Here is a 21073-nt window from a genome sequence, read left to right as displayed (position 1 = left end):
GAGCACTTGCTCAGTCTATACAAATTTAAATTTTTTTTGGTATGCATTTTTCATTTTAGTGTCATATATAATTATTTTTGGTTCCAATAATTATTGTATAAAATGATAAAGAACTTCATCACCAAGGTGTGGTGAGGGGGTAGGAGGGCGTCTCCCTCACCGTCCCTAGTTTACCTTCAGCATCAGTAAGCTGACGCTCTCGCCTCTGAGGCTGACGCTCTCGCCTCTGAGGCTGACGCTCTCGCCTCTGAGGCTGACGCTCTCGCCTCCGAGGCTGACGCTCTCGCATTCCTGTGGCAATTTTCCGCCCAATTGAAATTTTTCTGTTGCACCATCCATGGTGCTGAAGATGACAAGAAGCATTTTTAATACAAAAAGGCAAGTTACAGTGTAGATAATGCAATAATCATGAACAAATCCACAACGGCGTTATGAGGGTACGAAGTAAATACTCGTTGGAATTTGTTCCACATGCGGCCTTTGTGGATTTGTTCATTTGATTTATCACGCTATTGTGATTTGTGTTCAATAATTATCATAAAAATTGGTATAGTTCTAATAAATTATATTTGTATTTTAATGTTAATTGTTTTTGTGTTTTAATATTTGGAGTTTGGGCTCGGTGTCAGCTGGGCAGAGATCTTGTTCTATCCCAGTTCACCCACGTTCAGGTTCCTGACGGAAGTCCCAGCTGAAGTTCAGACTTTGCTGGGTCTCGTATGGGACTCTTTAAGTTGGCTTCACTTTCCCTGTCTCCGATGGACTTGCTTTGCCGGCGGCTTTGTCACCGTCTGGTGTTGGATTGGCCCTGGATCATTTACTCTGGGCTCCGTGCTTGAACTTCACTTACTGCTCCACTGTGTCTGAACTATGGTGGGGGTGACTGCTTCGGTTTCCTGCCCTGTGGAGCTAAAGGCTTCGAGAAACTCGCCTTCTGGGTTCTTTGTTTGGTTATCTGCAAGGTTCACGCATGATACGTGTCTAACGTTCTCAGGGATGGGTTATCTTGCATCTGCCTCATTTCCTTGGAGTGGACAGCCGATCCGTCTGTTGGCTCAGAGACGTTTTATTGCTGTGATGAGGACCTCGTCCCGTCGGCGTGGAACTGGCAGCTTCACTCCTATATGACCCCATTTCCCGATCACGAGGCTCTTGTGAGCAGTGCAACCTTTCGACTAGACTGGTCAAGTTAGAAGTAAGTATCAAAAGGCACCAAACCGGGAAGGCTATGTAGCACCATCAAATGTACGGAATAATTAGGCGCTAAATATCACCAAGGATGCCAATACGTGAACAGAAACGCTTAAGGCGAACGATATCAAAAGTATCCGGTTCACAAAAAATTCTATCGAGGGACAAGTGACCGTGAGGGACGGTCGGAAAGAAAGACACACAAGAGCAAGAAAGCTCATCCTGGAAGTCGGGATATTCAACAAGGATTTACACGACCGTAAGAGGGACAATGAAGATGGGATAATGAGCTGGGCGGCGCTCCATTAAGTGTCCGTGAGTTAAGTGTGTGTGGCCAATACACAACCTCGCTAGAGCAGTTTCCAACCGCAGGTTACGGTGGTAGGAAGGCAGGCCACGGGTACACACTACTCTTAAGAGCACGCAGTTTATCAGTAACAGAAGACCAACAACCCTGCCAACGGGCAAGGATGGAGGAATGAATAAGTGGGTAAAAGTTGGATTAAGGAATACCTTTACGGGAGATGGGACAAATGCAGATAACTTCCTTAGCGGCAGCGTCCGCAGTCTTATTTAAAGAGACCAATATGGCTGGGAACCCAGCAAAACTGTCTTAAATCTACTGGAGATAAGAAACAGCCAATGTTGAATCTCGACAACTACCGGATGGACTGGATTAAAGGACTCCAGAACCATGAGGGTTCTGCGGTCGACTCTACGAGAGTCGACTACAATAACAAAGGAGTGACGGCGAGAAAGCAGTAAACGAAGACCATAGAGAATAGCATAAAGTTCCGCCGTGAGGACGCTAGTCTCCGGAGGCAGGCGACACATGGGTGTGGTCAGGAGAAACAACAATCTGCAGACTTAGACTCATCGGTGAAGATGGAAATGGAGCGGGAGTGTGGAGAAGTGTTCAAGGAAAAGGCGTTTCAGAACTGTAGGATGGTTAATAGCTCTAGTGGTGTGGGTCAGGGATTTGCAAAATTTAGGAAGGGGGACCCCTCCACGGGGACAAGGACGGAACAACACGAGGAAAAATTCTGGTAATACTAAGCGAAAGAGAATGTTGCAGGCGAGACAACCGGGCTGAAACAGGAACTACAAGAGGCAAAAGTCAATGAACAACATAGGCGACAGTGAGGGTGTTGTAAGGACCGCACAAGGTAGCGAAGACAGTAGCGATCACGGCGGTCCTGGAGAGACAGGAAGCCAGTGTCAACATACAAGCTGAGGCCTCGTAGCCTGGTGGATAGCGCGCAGGAGTCGTAATTCTGTGGCGTGGGTTCGTTTCCCGCACGAAGCAGAAACAAATGGGCAAAGTTTCTTTCACCCTGAACGCCCCTGTTAATATTCTTAATCAACCAGGCTGTGACTCATACGTCAGCCTGCGAGCAGCCACGTCCAATAGCCTGGTTGATCAATCCAGCAACAAGGAGGCCTGGTCGACGACCGGGCCGCGGGGACGCTAAGCCCCGGAAGCACCTCAAGGGTAGGAGTCGAACGAAAGGCACCAGAGCTGAGGCGCAACCCAGTATGGTGTAAAGCATCATGACAGCAGAGAGCAGTAGAAGCAGACGAGTAAGCAGGGCAACCATAATCGAGTTTAGACAGAATGAGAGAGGAATGTAAAGAGGAGGTCAAGGTGGAAGTTCATTCTTTTCCTCCCCTCGATTCAGTAGTTAGTTACTGTATAGACTGGAGTCATTCATGGGGGAACGGTGGCCCTTCTGGTTAAGTGGCCGACTCCGCCTTGGTTTCCAGCACTTCTACACTACACTGGAAGTCTGATCCTGTGCGTTTTTCCGCAGCTTTGCCTCTAAAAGCAGATTGAATCAGCGACTTATCTTGGTGGTTGAAGTAAGGAAGGCTCTGGCAAGGAGTCTAGGAGGTGCTTAAGATCAGGAAGGGAAAGCGAGACATTTGGGGGGAGATAAATGGAATAGACTGTATACCATTTACCCACAAAAAACACGGGCAGCAGAACAATGGATAGGTGATAGAAGAAGTAGGGGGACGAAGGGAATATCAGAACGAATTAAGAGACCAGTAGAGTTATGGGCCCCAGCAAGAAAGGGGGGGGGGGAGAGAAAGAAAGGAATAACCACGAAGGTGACCAGGACGAGCACCAAGCATGGGTTCTTGGAGACAAACACAAGGTGGTGAAAACTGTGTAATTAGAAGTTGGAGTTCATGGAAGTTGGCATAAAATCCACGAATATTCCATTGAAGAATAGACATTATCAAAGAGAAAGGACAGTAACAGAGAACAATAAAGAAACAAAGGTAAAGAAGAACACAGTTTATTAAAGAATCTCGGGATCAGGAGCAGGGTCAGCAAAATCAGGGTTTGGGGGCATGGGTAAACTTAGTAAGGATGGAGGGAAGGGAGCGGGAGGACAGACCAGAAACAGACTGACAGGGCCCAGAGGAGGAGACAACAGAGAGGCAGTCAAGGACAGTTGAAGGAGGGGGGACAGAAATCAGGGAGTGCACCTCAGCAAGGGCAGCAACCGAGGGGAAATCAAGGACGAAAGAAACCTCCATATCTGGGACAGAGGGGGGGGGGGGTCCGACCACTGAAATGGGAAAAACGTAGTAATAGAGGGAGGGGGCAAGGAAGAAAGTGATGCCTTCTTACCTGCTGGAAAGGAGAGGAGAGGTCCAGGCTTACGTTTCTGACTCGAAGAGACAGGCGTTTCAGTAGCAATGTACCGAGCGACTGACTCAATGATCTCAGCAGGAGAGGAGGAACGGGAGTGAACAATGCGAAGATTGCTGGGAGGATGATGGACATCAGCCTGGACAGACAGGCGGAGTGGAGGGTCAAGAGACTGGGGGAGGGGGGAGGGTTGGGAAGAAAGAGTGGGGGGAGATGGGAAAGAAGACATAGTGGACTGGGCAGGAAGGGGGGGAAACTCCAGGTGGAGAACCAGGAGGGAGACCTTTCGGGACAGGACGCAAAGGAATGGGGGAAGAGGTGGTGGGTGTGTTCGGGTCTAAGGCCTGGAAACGGTTGTGAGACTGAGGAAGGTGGGAAGGACGAGGAGAGGAAGAACGCAACACGCGAGCATAGGATACACCCGCGAAAGGGACGAACCGACGAACTTGGTGTCTCGCTTCAGGAAAAAATCAGGCGATCACGGTGTTTCAAGTTGAGGACTGCTTCCTCGAGTTTGTAGTCTATACACGAGCGTGAGAAGGTAGGGTGGGCCTTACCGCAATTGAGGCAACGAGCCTGGGGAGAAGTGCACTCGGACTTAGAATTATCATCGTCCCTACACACAGGGGATAGATACACAGTAATTGTGCACTTGAGGACACCGTACCCAAACTTCCAACACTTATTGCAAAGCCTAAGAGAGGGAATGTATTCCTGAACAAAGCATCTGGCACCGGCAAGAATAATAAAGGGCAGAAAGGTCCTACTATCAAAGGAGAGTTTTACAACTCGAAGGGGCGGACGGCGACGACCACGAGAGGGTCGAGTAAACGTGTACACCTGGAGGACAGAATGACCTTGGGCTTCGAGGATATGTTTAATATCCTCATGGCAGTCTTTGAGGTCCCTAACACCAGTTGCAACATGGTGCCGGAGGAGAACAGTGCCAACACTGGCATTTAACCGAGCATTTTTGTAGACCCGAACAGGGGTCTCCCCAATGCAGGACAAAGTGGCTAAGCGAGTAGCTGCATCCCGAGGAGCAGCAGCAATGACACACTTGCAGTAATTGGTGGGGTTAAAAGTCGCAGGCATCTACTGAATCAACAAGGTGTTTATGGAGGGAGGAAGCGTCAGGAGGAGTAGAATTCAAAAGGTGGAGATCAAAGTATTTAGCCCATGTAGCGGGACCAAACAAGGCGTTGTATTAGTATGGGAAGGGATCGTGCGAGTGTGGCCGTGACGGGGACGACGCTGAGAACCCCCAGAGAGAGAGAGAGGGGGGGGGGGTAAAAGGCGCAGTAGTCACAATGAGAGACTGAGCCGTGCCAGGGGACAAGGTGGTCACCACTGGGGGCTGGGAACTCGACCCTATCGCAGAGGGAGGGGAGCTGAGGGGAATAGTCAGGTCAAAAGAGGAGCAAGGTCAGGGCCCAATGCAGCAGGGGCTACAGGGCCTGGTCTTCCAACACAGTCCATCCCGGGGGCTTGGTCGCCCACCCCACGGGCCTGAGAAAGTACAAGGGAAACTATCTTCCATAGAAAGAAGGAAATACTTTCATTCACGAATGTGCCCCCACACCCACCATGGAGCCACAATTAGAGGCAGGCCACCCAACGAGACGCTATCGCCGATCATGCCGGGGCCCCCTAGGGGTGCGTCGTGAGTATACACCCAACAAACGCCACCATAAGACCCGTCAGTCCGTTGAGATCGGGTTCAGTGATGAGAGGATCGACAAAAATAGGGTCCCCTCATTCGAGACGTTGGGTACTACAGTTCTACGGGTGCAAGAGTATGCCTCCCCAAACACCCAACATCAAAATAAAAGAAGGCCAAAAGAAGAATCAAAACAAGCAAAAGGTCTGCGAAGAATGACAATGAGAAAGGAGAAGAGGGGAGAGAAAAACGAAACAAGTAAAAGGCGTCCAGCAAAACTTGCGAAGACAGCAGGAGCACAAGGCTACAAAAGGACAGGGGATCACTTCAAGGAGCATCACTCCCCCCGCAGCCGCCCACCAAGCCCCCTCACGGCAGCAACGAGCTGGACAGGGAGGGGCCCCCACCTCTGGCCTACTCGTCGTCCTCCAGAGTAATCGTTTGCTCTACCATGGCCTTTATGTCTTCTTGCTGTTTTCATAAATCCCGAACCAAGGGGGCAACTTTTTCCAAGGTGGCCTTTTTGTTTGTTCTTACCTCCAGCCATCTAATTTCCATGCTCTTCTCCGGTGATATGGGTTCTGCTCTTGGTCCTGCTGGGCGATTTGTTAATTTTCAACCGTCTACACTTTGCTAAAGGATAAAGCTGGTGGGCTTCCAGAGGGTTTGTTTGGTTATTGTTGCTGCTTGGGGAAGCATCAATTTGTCTATGTGCAGCTCTCATCACCACTGTCCGTGTGCCACCGACTGTCCGACACTTCGAGTCTATCCCGTTTCCTTGATTCTGTGTTCCAGGGTTTGGATTTCGCCAGGGTGTCTGCAGTGCCGAGTCCAGCAAGTCTGCAATCTACCTCTGGGCTCATGTTCAGAAATTTGCTGCTCTTGTTCCGGTTATATCAAATTTGTCCTGGCCTGATATTCCGGGGTTGGATTTTGGAGGTCCGACCAAATACCAGGCCACCATGACAGTGTCCCTGCCGCCAAGCACAGGGCTCCAGGCAACGTGAAATGGCATCTTTGTGATACATCACTCCAGCAGTCCCCCCCCCCCCTCCCCATCACGGCGACTACGGGCTAGACTGAGGAGAGGGGGGGGGGGGGGAGGTGCAGTCAAAGTACCAGATGGCTCACCAATTGATCTAGTATTCAACATTTAATATAAACCACAGTTAACATCTTGGATAATAACATTCAAATTATTATTATTATTATTATATTATTTTATAGTGTAAAATACATAATACAAGTTAGCCATAGAGGTCATAAAGGGACAATGTTTATTGCTCGGTACGGTCACTTGCCCAGTTGTGGGACCTGATCGACAGCGAGGGTAGTTATGGGAGTGAATGGCAGTGATTCAAAGGCAGGAATGCATGCAAGGGCTTACAGGAACAGCTGTAAAGCAGATGCGAGGGTGATGTGTGACCAACAGCTGATAATTAACGAGGACGTCACTGAAGTTGACATCCGTTATGGTGAGAAAGGTGTGGTGGTGATAAGACAGTAAAGGCTGGTGATATGGCGTTAATAATTATTATACAAGAGATATTTTTCAAGTTTAAGCTATCCCAAGAGCTGGCACGGGCATGAATAGCCCGTGAAATAGATTATGACAACGCTTTAACAGTTAACGCTATCACCATACACTTATCCCTGGGATAGACTTAACACTTTCCTTAAATAAATATAAAATACACAAACATGGATGCAATACAACTAATCCGGACCCCACGAAAGAACAATATCGCAATTTTGGAGTTTCCTGCAAGAGTTTGAATATTTCTGGCAGACAATACTTCACAGCTGTAGCAAAGAAGCTATTTGCCAGAGCCATCTTTTGAGCTCTTCTGCATAGGCGTATATTACAGTGTAGGTCTATACACTGTACTAAATAATTTTTGAATTTTATAAATCCAGTTGCTACGTTATTTCAGTGTGTAAACTGGATTGAAACTACAAAGTATTACTTTGTGAAGCCCCAAACTGAACAAAAAAAATCTGTTCATTTTATATTTTATTATTTTTTCCATTTTTTGCATGCAAATTTAACTTTCATTCTTACGTGGCATTCAAAGGGTTAATTGTTACAAACAAGGATGTAGCATTGTAATGGCAATGCTGACAATTGGGATGGCAGTACGGCAACCTAAAATGGCAGCACAATTCCACAGTCTAGCACCATCTCGTGGAGGTAGTCATTAGTATTAGCTACCACCCTCAACACATCCAGACCTTGCCCCACCTCACCAAACACATCTGCTGAAGGACTTTTAGGAATTGCACAGTTAGTAAGCGAGACGCCGAACTGCATACAGTTTCCAATGTCCGGCCATTTCCACGCGTAAACAGCCCCCGCCATGCGAGTCGTCCCATACACGCCCTTCACGGCAGGTCGTGGCGTGTGTAAATCACTGAAGAACTTCTCTTCTTCGCCAAACACCATATACTCTCCGTGTTCTGGCGAGTACCCAACTTGATGAATGTGCGTGTTCAAGTAAGACTTGCCCAGCTCACCAGTACACAGCATTATGAAGTGTCTGCCCAGTGCAGTGTCACGACTCAAGCATATGACTATCTGTTCCATTGTAGATCTCTCGCGTCCAAGGTAGAGAAACGCCTGGAGGGAGGTGTAGTCCAGCATCTCTACAACGTCTGTGTACTGCATACAAAATTAAATTAGTAAAACAAAATTACATGCCATTATCCAACCTAACTACAAATAAAGTTTTGAATGTTAATAAAAAAAGACTACCTGGTGTGACACTTGGTAGCAGAGATTAAGCTCTGGTAACAATCCTTAAGAAATCTCGCCAGGACCTTCACGACTTTATAATGACCAAGAAAAGTGGAATAATTATATCTAAATAAAAATGGATATGTTCGTTTGTTCAAAATCGCTAATCTCCGAAAGTTCTTCACCGATTGCTATGAAATTTTCCACACTACGTTCCATTCGTATCCGAGCGGATTTTTATATACATATTGTATAGATGCCACGTCTGTGATGGGGAAAAAACATGCTTTTTTGAAAAACTTTTTCACGCGAGTGAAATCTTCGAAACCTCGTTACCGATTGCTTTGAAATGTAAACATTGCATTCGAATAGGCGCGCGTTTTTATATCACACACTATATACATGCCTCACCTGTGACAGGAAAACTTAAAACGCCATCTGTTGGACGTAAGCTCAACACGCTGTAATCTCCAGAAGTTCTTCACCGATTGCATTGAAATTTTGACAACGTGCCATTCGAATACTCTCGTGCTTTTATATACCTACTAGATAAAATACCTGCTACAGGTGAAAACCAATTTTTAAAACAGCGCCATCTGTTGCTCGCAAGAGCAACACATGCTATACTAAATGTTTTTATTCAATTTCACCGTTTCCGATTGCATTGATAAATTGAATTTTCATAGATAGATTTATTTTTATTTAGTTACTAGCGGTACCCGGCCACGCGTTACTGTGGCTCAGCAGCTATCCTTGTCCCCCAGTCCTCCCCACCCGTCTCCTTGGCCTCCCAACCATTCCCCACGCCACCATCCCCTTTTCCTTCCCACTATGTCCAACTCCCCTGTCCCTTTGTCTTCTCCCATTCTCCCTTCCTCGTCCCCCACCATCCCAAACTCCCGTCCCTTCCCCCCTCCCTTTGTCCCCCCCCCCCCCACAATCTTTCGTCATCCCCATATATTTCAGTGATGGGAACATCAGATAAGAACAAGTTAAAACATATGAAAATTAAAAATTTAAAAATTAACTATACTCACGAAATGAACGGTATGGTAAACACAGCTCAATTCCAACAAAGTCAAAATAATTCAATAAAAAAATAAGTCGAAATCTATGAAAATAAAATTTATCAATATAATCTGAAACATTGAAATGGAATTCATGACCTTTAGTATAGCGTGCATTACACACGACTCAACCGATTTCGTTTGAACACTTCCGGAACAAGTGCTTCACTGACGAATTTTGTTCCAGCCACAACGCTATAAATGATTCACCCACGTACTACAAATACAAATAATCGCCAACAGAACCTAAACACCCAACCTAACCTATATATGCACAATATACTATAATATTTATTTATATTTGAGAAAATTCCCGTTTTGAATGAACAGCATGTAAAAATTTATGAATGCATCTGTGGGGTGGACCGCTGGATGTAATGGACTAGAGTCGAGGACGGGTTGGGAAAAAATGAAGCAAGTTCGGGGAGGGCGGCTAGTCAACCCCCCCCCCCCACCAACACTATTTTCAGGGCACCTACACCAAACCTGCCAAAATTGGATCCCCCCACCCCCCCCACTAGCGGATGCTGCCTAAAACTCAACATGTCACAAGTGAAGGCCAGTATTAAATAAACCCAGTGACAGCGGTATCTTGGCTCCCGGCAGATCCTGGTAGTCTCACACCTGGTGACATTTCCCCAACATACCGATGGTAATCACTGCTCAAGCTTGAATGCTACTATCCCATAAAATATTTTATCCTGCTTAAGATGGAATGTATAATAAAAGTTACCTTGACTGTAGCAGCATAGGCGGGCAGAGTCTGCTTGTCGAGTGCATGAAGGTACATTCTTCCCTCTTGTAATGTTATCCTTGCATAGTAAATTCCGTCATGAAATTGCTTGACAGCGAAGACCCGGCCAGCCTCCACCAGCCTCTGGATAGGCTGGCTGAAATTTTGAAGATGCTCGACCTGTGGATAGTCGGCTGCATTATTACCCGTGAACATTGTCAAGTCAATTTATAGACGATATCAATCCTATCGTCACAAAATATCTGAACACGTGTGGTCATGTCACGCCCTTGATTTGTCTTAGAAGTGTCAGCCGTAATTTGTCCCGTGTATTGTCAGCCTCATCATCATTATGCTGCTATACGTCACAATGACGGGTTGCCAGGGCTGCCATCTCGGGGGTTTGGCGAGAGAGTGCTGCTAACTACCATTTAGACCTAGACAATTACATAGTTGCAAATGTTTCAATCATACGTTGTTGAGTTACTCGTGTTTTTGCGGTACTGTGGTGCCCATGTATTTTACTTTTTCTTTAATGACTAGACTGGCTTTGATCTCATAGGTGCTCTTTAATCTTTAGAACCTATTGAGGGAGCAAAGGTGCTGGGGAGGATAACCGCCTTTTAATTAAGGAAGCTCTACCAGAAAAAGATTTTCTGCCTAAAAATGCCAGAACAATTGAACATCTACCAACATAGTCGACGGTGACATTGGTAAAAAATAAAAATTAGGAATATTGGTGAAAGTTACACAAGATTAAATATAGCTCACACTTACAGTTAACAGTGTTCCAAAGATGTCATCATTAATTTCCTGAACTCTAGTTAGAATGCTGGAGGTGAAGTCATACAGGCTGACGGGGGGTACGGAGGCTTCCATCTCAGAGGTCACCTTCAGGGAATGCTTTAAGGTCTCTTGCATCTGCCAATATCAATATCGAGTAGTGCAACGTTATGCATATCGACAGTGCAATATAAATACTTCAAATATCTTAAAAAAAACAACGTAAACTTTTATAAATTGGTAGTAAATAGTGAAGACAAACTTGCACATTAGGTTAGTTTTAAGTAGAGGCAAAACATTATAAACCTAGTAAATATATGCCAGAAAACCATTCTCTGCTTCTACACTACCATTTAAAATCACATTCCTAACTTTGTAATTCGGGTCATTAAAATTATGTCAAGAAAACTTTAGAAAGTTAGGACGACAAAGCTCTGGCCAGTGAGAAACCAAGGAGACCGCGAGCTTAACAAAAATTAAAAGTAACTGGTTGAAGCTTAAGAGGATCCAACACTACTTCCTCATACTCTATCATTTGTCAGCGATACTTTAAATATAGGGAACCTTTAGATCCTGTACAACTGAACCCTTACAGACTATCATTATAGCCTGTATGTTGTATGTATTGTACAGGTGCACTACCATTTATAAGATTGAAATTTATGCTAGATTTATCTTTGCCTTAATTCCACTAAAACAATAGTTAGGGATAAGGTAATCAGAACGTACCAGGTCATTACGGCCATAAAGCACTTAAAGAGGACGAGGATCGGGTCAAGACGGAGATAAGGAATGGTGCTCATGAAAGCACTTAAATGGTCGTGAATTAAACGCAGACATGCAATAAGCGAGACCGTCGCTCTACCGTCCAGTCCAAAAGGCCGAGAGTGAAATTAAGGGTTTATCAAGAGATCAGGCCAAAGGGGATAAAATCAGGGATTCAGGAACCATACAATAGGGTATACAACAGGTGCAACAGGCAAGAGCTGGGAGGAGGAAGCATGCACACATCACATCGCAGGGTAGAAATACCCTAAAATACTTTTAATTATACAAGAGATTTATTTTATGGTTTCAATAAGCTAACTTTCATGCACACACTACAAGCTACAAAAGAGCCAGAGTGCAAAGGGGGCAGAACTTTAGGAATCTTTGGGGGAAGAAACTTTAAACTTTTCCCCCAGAACGGGTGATCAGGAGGACAGGACGCCCGAGATGCGAGACCTGGTAGTGGACATCCTGGAATGGGCCCCGGGCACCGTAGCTGGCGCCTGTATCACTCAATACGGGAATATCGTTGTGCGTTAGGATTCTATCAGTACTCACAGAACCAAGAGAACGTATGATTGTCATCGAGCAGGAAGATATTCTAAAAAATGCAAGGCCAAGTACGAAGGCCAAAATCAAAGAACCAAGGTAAAATTTAGGAGTTATTCCATTGGCAGAGGGAAGAAAAACCGTCACGAAGGGAACACTACACAATGGGTAACAGACTGGAAGGGGAAGAGTGTAGAGTGACTAATCTTTAGGAGCTGAAAGCCATCACGAGGGAGACCGTCTCATGGGACAACTATCAGATAACATAATGGCAATCAGATCTCTGCCACCAATAGACGCGCGAGAAGAGAAAATAGTCCCCAACTAGAATTTAAATAGTCATTGTTCGTATCCCAAACCGACTTCACTGGTAGTACACTGATTTCTTCAAGATTCTCGATCAGGAATTCAGAGTTCAAATCCCGGGCAGAAAAAATGGTTGGGCCCCTTTCCAATCACCTTGTCCCTGTTCACCTAACATTAAATAGCTACCAAGGAGTTATGCAATTTATTGTGGGGTTGAATCCTGGGGTCATTAGTTCGACCTGGGAGGAATGCCATACAAGTTCAACCTGTATACACACTGGCTGCCTGTCCTAACAATGGATTATTACAACCCATCCTCTGGAAAAAATGGTTCATTGTAAGTATGGATGATCGTAAAAATATTTACATGAACAAATAGGAATTAGAAGTTTGTACTATTTACTTTTATAAGAGTCTAGAAAATGCTAAAACATTCTTAGGCCTAGTATAGCACCTGGGTACTACATTTTGCCTCTAAGCATTTTAGATCTACGATGGTTAGACTTCATTAGCAACAAATAGGAAACTCCCGGTTTGTCCAAATTAAGTAATGAAAATGTCTATTGGTCCATCACGTCCCTCTGCACGATCTACATAGTTACTAAACTTACTTTTATTTTAGGAGGAATGGCTGTACCAAGGACAATAGGGAAGCGCTGGGGCAGGAATGGGGGGGGGGGGGCCGCGCACCACAAGAACTGACAAGAGCTTCAAAACGTCTCACGACGAGACTACGCGGGACAAGTGAAGCTCGTCCAACACTTCGTTACGGAATCATTATGTACATGCACTACAGTTCTGTAGTGAGCAACACTCCACCTGCCTGGCTACAGCACGCACTCTTGTGCTGAAATAGGCACAAGACACCAATACATTTCTAAATAACTTAAGATTAAATGATATCCATTTAATTTTGTTGGAACAGGCACTTTGTATACACAACCACACTGCTTTTATCTAGGGGCATTCCCCCCAACAATGTCAAACTACTGACCCTCTAGAACCTTACCTCACCAGTTTCCCCAACTTACTGTTAGGCAAAGAGGCAATATAAAAATGTGCCCAACCATTTCTGGGGTCCCTCCCGGGATTCTAATCCACGATTTCAGATTTTTGAGTTTGAATTACTACCGACCTCAAGAATTTAAGCAAAGTCTAATAAATTCAATCTTATAAATATATAGAATTCGAAAACTTAAACTTTTAGAATATCGATCCATCACTCAAGGTCCTGAAGGACAGGGATCAGAGTGATGGCAGACATGAAAAATAAGTACCGAATCTTACCGATATTCTAAAAGTATTAACTCTTAAGTGAAACTTCAGTAAGGACCAATAGGCAGGTCAGTGGCAGGACTGATCAGCAACATACCTTAATTGAGGTGTGGACAGTGTTTGTGTCCGGGAAGAGTTCCTCGCACTTCTCCAGCCAATCTTCCAGCTTTATACTAGATTTATCAACGTCGTCGATGATCACGTATACCTCATGTGCAGCCTCTGGGGTGTCTAGGCACACTAGCAACTCTTGTAGCTGCCGCTTTATTTCTCCTCCTACTTTTGCCATATCTGCCACACTTTTAATCTCCTGGTCCAGCAGACTCACTGCCGCCTTGTTCAGCTCCACCACACCAACGAGTCCGTCCTCAACTTTGTCGTGTTTACTCTCCCAGTCACTCAGCTTGACCTGGTACTCTCCCAAATTAGAGAGTACTTTTTCACAGCCAGTTATGAGAGAGTTGATGATGCTCTTGTGCTGCTCCACCAGCGACTGTAGCGTTTTGCTGACTTTTATAGAGTGCTCTTTAGGTGCAGCAGATCCTGGTGCCACTGACAACTGCCTAACACCTTCGAGTTTCCTCATCAAGGCCTCCATACCGTAGCTAATTGGGAAGTGAGCATCAGCTGTGGCACTGTGCTCAGTATTGCAGCTCGGGCAGACGAGCAGAGCATTCTGTACAGCATCTTTAGTACACTGCGAGCAGACTGTATGACCACAAGGCAGACTACACGGCCTTCGTAGAGTTCCATCGTAATTGGCTTTACAAATATTACAAACGCTGTCCAATGGAGAAAAAATTGTTACTTCCCTAAAGCATCAGTATTAATTTATAATGCAATCTGTTCAAGTATTTCTATTCTTATTCCTATCCAGATCCGATATAAAAAAAATTAGAGAAAAGTACCAATATTGAACTTTGCTAAAAACTATGCGTGGAACATTGTTATAAAGGACTTTAACTAGGGTCCAAGTGGCTGTGGAAACCAAAAGACATTTTGTACCACTGGAGACCCGAATTAGACTACTCTATAATGTCTATTTTAATCTTAAAACAACCAGGATGGGCAAGTTTGTGTAAATATGGCAAAAAGTAATCAAAAGGCGGCACTAGCTGGGAAGACTATGTAGCACCATCAGTGTTGCTGGATAGTCACAAGGCGCCAAAAATTACCGAGGATGTCAATACGAGAACAAAGGAACAATGCGAGCGATATTAGAGGCATCAGATTCAACGAGGAGGCTCTTATGAAGTTACCTTGAAGGACACAAGATAACAAGATTAGGCTTTAAAGTCTGGACATTCCACAAGGAGGTGCATGGTTGTAAACGGGACAATGCAGTTCGGACAATGAGCAGAGCAGCGTTCCATTAGACGTCATTTAATTTTTTCCATCACCTATTACAGTGACGACTGCCAATGGAAAAGGTTACATTTAAGAGGGCAGAGTTTGTTACCCTTAACACCATGCTAATAACCCGCCAATGGTCGTGGATAGAGGAATGACTGGTCTAAATCTGAATTAGGAATGCAGTTTTAGTATGAAAAGCGTCTATTGGCTCCTGAACAGCAATATCCGCACGTTCGTTTAAGGTAACACCAATGCGACTGGGAACCAAGCAAATCTTCAGTCTTAAATCTGCTAGATATGAAAATGGCCTATATTCGATTTCTACTTTAAAAGGATTCGTAGAGTTAAGAGACTCCATAGCCATAAAGGTTTTGCATGCATCTACGACAACAAAAGTTACTGATGTAGGAAAGGCAGTTTTAGAGCATAAAATTGTGCTCTGAAGAAGTTTGTTTCTGGCGGTCGGCAGCTCTTGTGTGGTCAGGAAAGACTAGTAGCCAACACCATTGGTAGACTTGGACCCACCTGAAGAGGGGAATGTAGCGAATAAAATTGCTCCAAGAGTTTCACAACAGCAAGAGGGGTGGGTCAAGGCCTCAATTTTCGAAGTGAAACCGACACGGGGGCAAAGTTTGACCGACAATCTATAACTGCATATATGAATCTTACTAGTGGAATATCCTTTTAGAAAACTAAAGGCGGCGAAAGGGAACTGCTCGAGGGTGACTAAACACTGCATTTGTGAGTGGGGCGATGCAAGGCACCGTGTGAGATACAGGAGAGTGATGACCACGACAATCTTTGAAGAGATGCCAGGTTTTAAAGAGGGGCAAGGAAGGAAACTAACGAACATTACCGAAGCAGAGGCGTAACCTAGTATGGAGCAGTGTATGAACAAGACGAACGATCAAAGGCAAGCAGAATAAAATAGGCGGGGGCAGCCATAATCTAGTTAAGTAGCAAAAGAGAAAATACCCGTGTGCACTACCAGACTCTTCCCCCCCCCCTCCCTCTCCACAAGGAAGTATGGCCCAGACTTAAATAAGGGCCCTTCAGAATGGAACTACGAGGCGAGAGAAATTTGGCGACCAAGACAAACTTGTGTCAAAGACAAATCCCATAAGTTCAGCCGAATCTTTGTTAATTGCAAACATTAAAACTACAAAGTATTACCAGAGCAACAATATGGGACGAAGAACGACCCGCTCCGAGAAGTTATTGTACAAGTTAATATTAAAGAACTTTAGCAACGACCGACTGCCAAGGACAGTCGGTCGCAATCTGGAGCAGGTGTAAGCAAGGCATCGTCACCACGACAAAGATCAACATGACATTAGCCGCTTGTCCGACAAAATCAATTTTTTTTAATTTTAAAGTGATAGAAAATGAAAAAGGGAAGGAGGAAGGAAATATTTAAGGCAACCAGGAAAAAAATAGTGCTCAAAACACTACCTTCGTGTACTCCGTCATATTGTTTAAGAATCTAAGAAACTGGCACCAAGTTACTTTAAATTAAAGAATAAATATTAAAAGGAAGAGCTTGTCAGACAAAATTAATGTAGTTGGGATAATACATAGCATTTCCAGGTCAAAACGAATGGAGGAATACGCAGCAAATGCAGTATGAATGTAGAGCTCTAAGTCCAAGATATCAGTCGTACTGCAACACTTTCCAAAGGCAAATTAAGGGTGGAAAAAAAAGGGGGGGCCGGTAGCGATGGTGTTTCAGGATTCATAAAGTAACTAACCATGCCTCAAGAGGGTTTCTTCAGACTGAAATTAGTCAAATCCCTTAGTACAGATTCCTAATTGGGAGGGGGAGGGGGAAAGGCCTCAAGTCTTCTCTGGGACTGATCCCTCTCAAATACAGTTATAAATTTTTAGCAACTACTTAATGGCACATTGAGGATGAAGCATCTATCTTAACAGCCCGCCGCCGTAGAAATGCAAAGGGACACGGCAAGCTCTGGTTGCCAACAATATAGTTATGTAGGCGCTGTATGAGAGACAGTAAAGAATGATATTAAGGGACTTTCTAGCAAGCAAGGCAGGAGGAAAATTAGTACCGTAGAGAATGGCCGAGAAGTGCAAGCGATCAACCCGAATTTTACGTACAAATTCTTTAATTTGGCCGTTTGCCTGTACGGTCGAAAATTTACGTAATACGAGAATGAAAAAACTAACATTTGGGGATATTTTTTCTACAACAGCAAGTTTTTTTCTACAACAGCAAGTAGCGAGTTTTTTTGGGTAGGTTAGGAGGGAAGAAATTATAAAATGTTTCAATACGTCATGAGAACCGTTAATTGAAAGTTTCCTAACCTAACTGAGCAAGTCTGAAGACTGAAAACCGGACAGTACATCACTTTCGTGAGCAGACTTCATTTCAAATTACGTCCATTTTTTTTCATAGTGCGCATACGAGCGAAAAGCCAAGTTATTTTTAAGAGGACGAGTTGTACAACCAACACCAGATTTACACGACAACCACATATGGGCGATGTTAAATTTTCCTAAAACATTGGCATTTTCTTCCAGATTTGAGGGAGGGTGGTGTCAATCTTAATGGATGACTACTTCAAACTCTTGCTTAGCTGTATGGATGGCCCTACAGGTCACTGCACTCCTACCGAAAGCATAAGTGTTGTACAGCCCAGGTAATCCTAATGTCATCTGGGACGCACTTCCATGCATCACTGGAGGTATAGCAAACAGCAGTGTTTACAAAGATAGTCAGCAGAGGAATTTAAACAGCTGACAAGACTGGAGTAAAAGGAATATTCCGGATCAAGAGCAATAGAGTTGCTTTATTGGATGGGGAGAATAGAAAAGTAACGGCAGAAGTGTCTAGGACGAGTGTCAAGCACCGGCTCCTAGAGTGAACTGAAAAAAGCCAATCTCTAAAATTGGTATAAAGTATATTCCATTTTAGAACAGGCATAGATAAATTAAGAAAGAAGCAAAGGACATGGGCTACTTTGAAAGCTCAGGACCAAGTTCAGTTAAGGAGGGGGGGGGGGGAGCATCACAGGCAAGTCCAGCAAAGATGCTAGACTAGCAGGATCACAGGCGAACCAACAGCGTCCGTGAGGAAGGGGTGACAGAAGGAGTACAGATCGCAGCGTGCACTATCTGGTAGCACAGAATAGAGGACTATGGGAACTTCCATAACTAGGCCAGCCGACTGCTACATTGATAGAGATGCAGGAACAAAGATGGAAGTGGTATTTCAGAAAAGGAAAGAAGCCATCTTACCCGCTGGGAGGGAGAAGAACCTGGTTTATAAGACCAAGACAAGCGTGCCAGTAGCCACGTACGGGTCAACAGCCTCTGGAGAACTAGAGCAAATGGTACAAATACGGCCTGGAAGAATATCTGGACAGACTTTAGGAGAGCCGAGAAATCTGGATAGAGGGTAAAAGTCAATGGGGATAGAAGAGGGAGGTGGTGAAGTGGCGCAAATAGGGTGGACAGGAGAAGACCGGGTAAGGAAGGTGGAAGTGCTGGTTTATGATCCTGTAGTAGAGGGGGGGGGGGGTTAGTGGAGGAGTCAGGATTTAAGGATTTGAAACTTAAGGGAACAAGGCTGTGGGAGTAGAGCAATGCATCGCAATAGTACAAATCTGTGTTTTAAGATGGAGGAGTCTTGTCACCTGGAAAGACGTATACAATCGCGATGTTACAAGCAGTGGACGACTTTCAACGATGTGCACAGTGACATCTCTTCAAGGAACCACGCCCAAATAGCCAGTACCCATTGCAGAGGTGTGAAGGACTTGAACGGTGCTTCTGGCAAATTGAACATGAATAAAAGCCACAATGCGAAGAACAAAACAGACCACACATACAAATTTCGGGAAAAGGGTTTGAAGTTACAGAATAAAAAGTAGTCTCGCGAGGACTACATGCACAACACCGAGGAGCCTATGTTATCCTGACCAACTTCAGAATCTCAAATACATGGGTGGAGAAATTAAGAGAAATTGTTCACGACCCCAAGAGAAACTGGAATATGTAGTGGTTGTTTGGTGCCCTCATCTTAAGAAGTATCTTTAATGGAAAAGGTGCAGACATTAAAACAAGTCTTTGAACTGAAAAAAAAGCTACGAGACGAGCCTAAAAGTATTAATTATACCAAATCTACAATAAAAAAAAAAAACATGACAAAACAGGAGTCTACAAAATCAGATATTTTAAGCCTTCATGTTTAAGAAAAGCTCCGACTTTGAGGGGGGGGGGGGGGGAAAGAGAGAAAAGAGTACTTTTGCAAACAGTGGCAGACTGAACAAGTGTGGTGAACGCCAAAACAGTGAGCATTACGTGACTGGTGAGAAAACTGGACACCACGAACTAGCTTTAACTACACTTTTCGATAATTCTTGCTGGTAATTGGCCCGACTGGAGGGTCCTAACGAAGTGATCTTAACTACTCTAAGAGGTTAGCGACTACGAGGTCACTACCATGTTAGTGAATGCGTCATTATCGAGGTCGGTAACCTTAGAACCAAGCCTAATAGCTTCACGACAATCTATTACCATCTCCAGTTACGGCATGTTAGAGTGACACGGGGATGTTGGAAAGTAAAATTGGCATCTACAGTCATCAAGGCCGTGTATGGGCAATTACAAATGTTAGGACACTTATCAGGGCCAAAACCGCTCGAGGAACGTATCTGAAGGATTCACGTGTGTCAAGTGTGGTGACGCAGTGATCCCCCCCCACCCCCCACCCAATAAGAAGCACGAGGGGGTCTGGAAGGAGCAGTTTTCAACCAAAAATAGAGTCACCAGGTGATTATTACGGGCTATTCATGCCTGTGCCACCTCTTGGGTGGCTTAATCTTTATCATCAATCAGGTGATGAGGTAGTCATCACTGGGGGTGTGGGACTATCCCGAGAAAGTGGGAGGGGAAGACTAGTCGAGATAGCCAAAGATAAAGTTTGATCAGAGTCCAATCTAGTTAGTGCTAAGAGTCCGAACTTCCATCCCTGTCAGGACTCAAAGATAAAGGGGGATGGGTCCCGATCCCTTGGCCCAGGAGCCCGAGTAGTTTGTCCCACAAGGAACAATGCGATACACAAGAATTAAGTTAACGGCAGAGTTAACTTAAACTTCTCAAACGCGCCACCTATTTATATCCATTAACTCTTTCATATTCGAGCCTAACCTACGCTTGAAGATCTAGTGATCCACCCAGCTACTACGTTACCCGGTAATCTTCCACAAACTAGAGTTTCCAAACTTAGTTTTCTTCCCCAGATTTTTACTAAATCTAAACTTATCACAAACTCCATCTTAAGAGTCAACTTGCCATTGCGCCATCGTACCATACTACCAACTGCTGTACCTAAGCTATACCAAAAGTACACATTAAGTTACCATACTTTATCTGTCGCCGTAGTAACGGGCGTTACACGTAAGAGCCACAAGAGCCCACAGCCAGGGATCACTCATTAACTGGCCTCTTACACAATCTAATTTGTGCAGTAATTTAAACTTAAAACACTGAGGAAACTATAATAACTGATGGGGTTAGGTGGACTAGGGAAGATTACCCCTTACACACAGAGCCAAATGTAAACAATGAACACTGAGGGAGGCGCAATATAAAATTACAGTAGGAACTGGGACAAAAATTCAAAGTAATGTCCTGGCGCGTTAGGAAACTTTGCTGTGAGATCAGATACCACATGTCTGAAGATGTGAAGACGCTGAAGGCGGGATGGCCTGGATGTGTACCCAGAACAGAACCAGACAAGTGAATGACCTGGCTGGCTGGCTGGCGACCCAGGTTGGCTGGACAGCCATCTGGTGGCGATCAAGTGCATCGGGGAAGGAAAGGGGGGGGAGGGGGGTTAACCCGGCGACGATAATTGCGTTGTTTCCCTCAGGGTTACTAATTTTCTTCAAGAGATGCTTGTTTAGTGCGCGTATACTTTCTGCTCAGTTTTTAGATTCGGTTTTGGGTTTATTCCCTTACCTTGCGTTCC

The 21073-nt window shown here is 44.8% G+C and overlaps 1 protein-coding gene across 1 annotated transcript; it reads right to left on the bottom strand.

Annotated features, from left to right (window-relative positions):
* Positions 1-6709: 6709 nt before the first annotated feature.
* LOC123745772 (uncharacterized) lies at positions 6710-20900 on the bottom strand. The gene is made up of 5 exons (XM_045726731.2): positions 20771-20900; positions 13826-14510; positions 10825-10968; positions 10048-10227; positions 6710-8172 (listed from the first exon to the last, which is right to left on the bottom strand). Exons 1-5 carry the CDS (start codon positions 20773-20775, stop codon positions 7660-7662), a joined length of 1527 nt encoding a protein of 508 aa, XP_045582687.1. The 5' UTR covers positions 20776-20900; the 3' UTR covers positions 6710-7659.
* Between the last annotated feature and the right edge of the window lie 173 nt (positions 20901-21073).

The sequence above is a fragment of the Procambarus clarkii genome, chromosome 10 (assembly GCF_040958095.1).
Source record: "Procambarus clarkii isolate CNS0578487 chromosome 10, FALCON_Pclarkii_2.0, whole genome shotgun sequence".
Classification (NCBI taxonomy): Eukaryota; Metazoa; Arthropoda; class Malacostraca; order Decapoda; family Cambaridae; genus Procambarus; species Procambarus clarkii.
Note: the sequence above shows the minus strand (reverse complement) of the source record. Positions and strands in the feature narration are given on the sequence as shown.

What these genes read in the sequence shown, in the direction of transcription:
- LOC123745772 (XM_045726731.2), bottom strand. An exon ending in CTGTCCACACCTCAATTAAG is followed by an intron (nt 10,969 to 13,825) that starts GTATGTTGCTGA and finishes TGATATTGGCAG; the next exon opens with ATGCAAGAGACCTTAAAGCA. An exon ending in TCTTTGGAACACTGTTAACT is followed by an intron (nt 10,228 to 10,824) that starts GTAAGTGTGAGC and finishes GACTATCCACAG; the next exon opens with GTCGAGCATCTTCAAAATTT.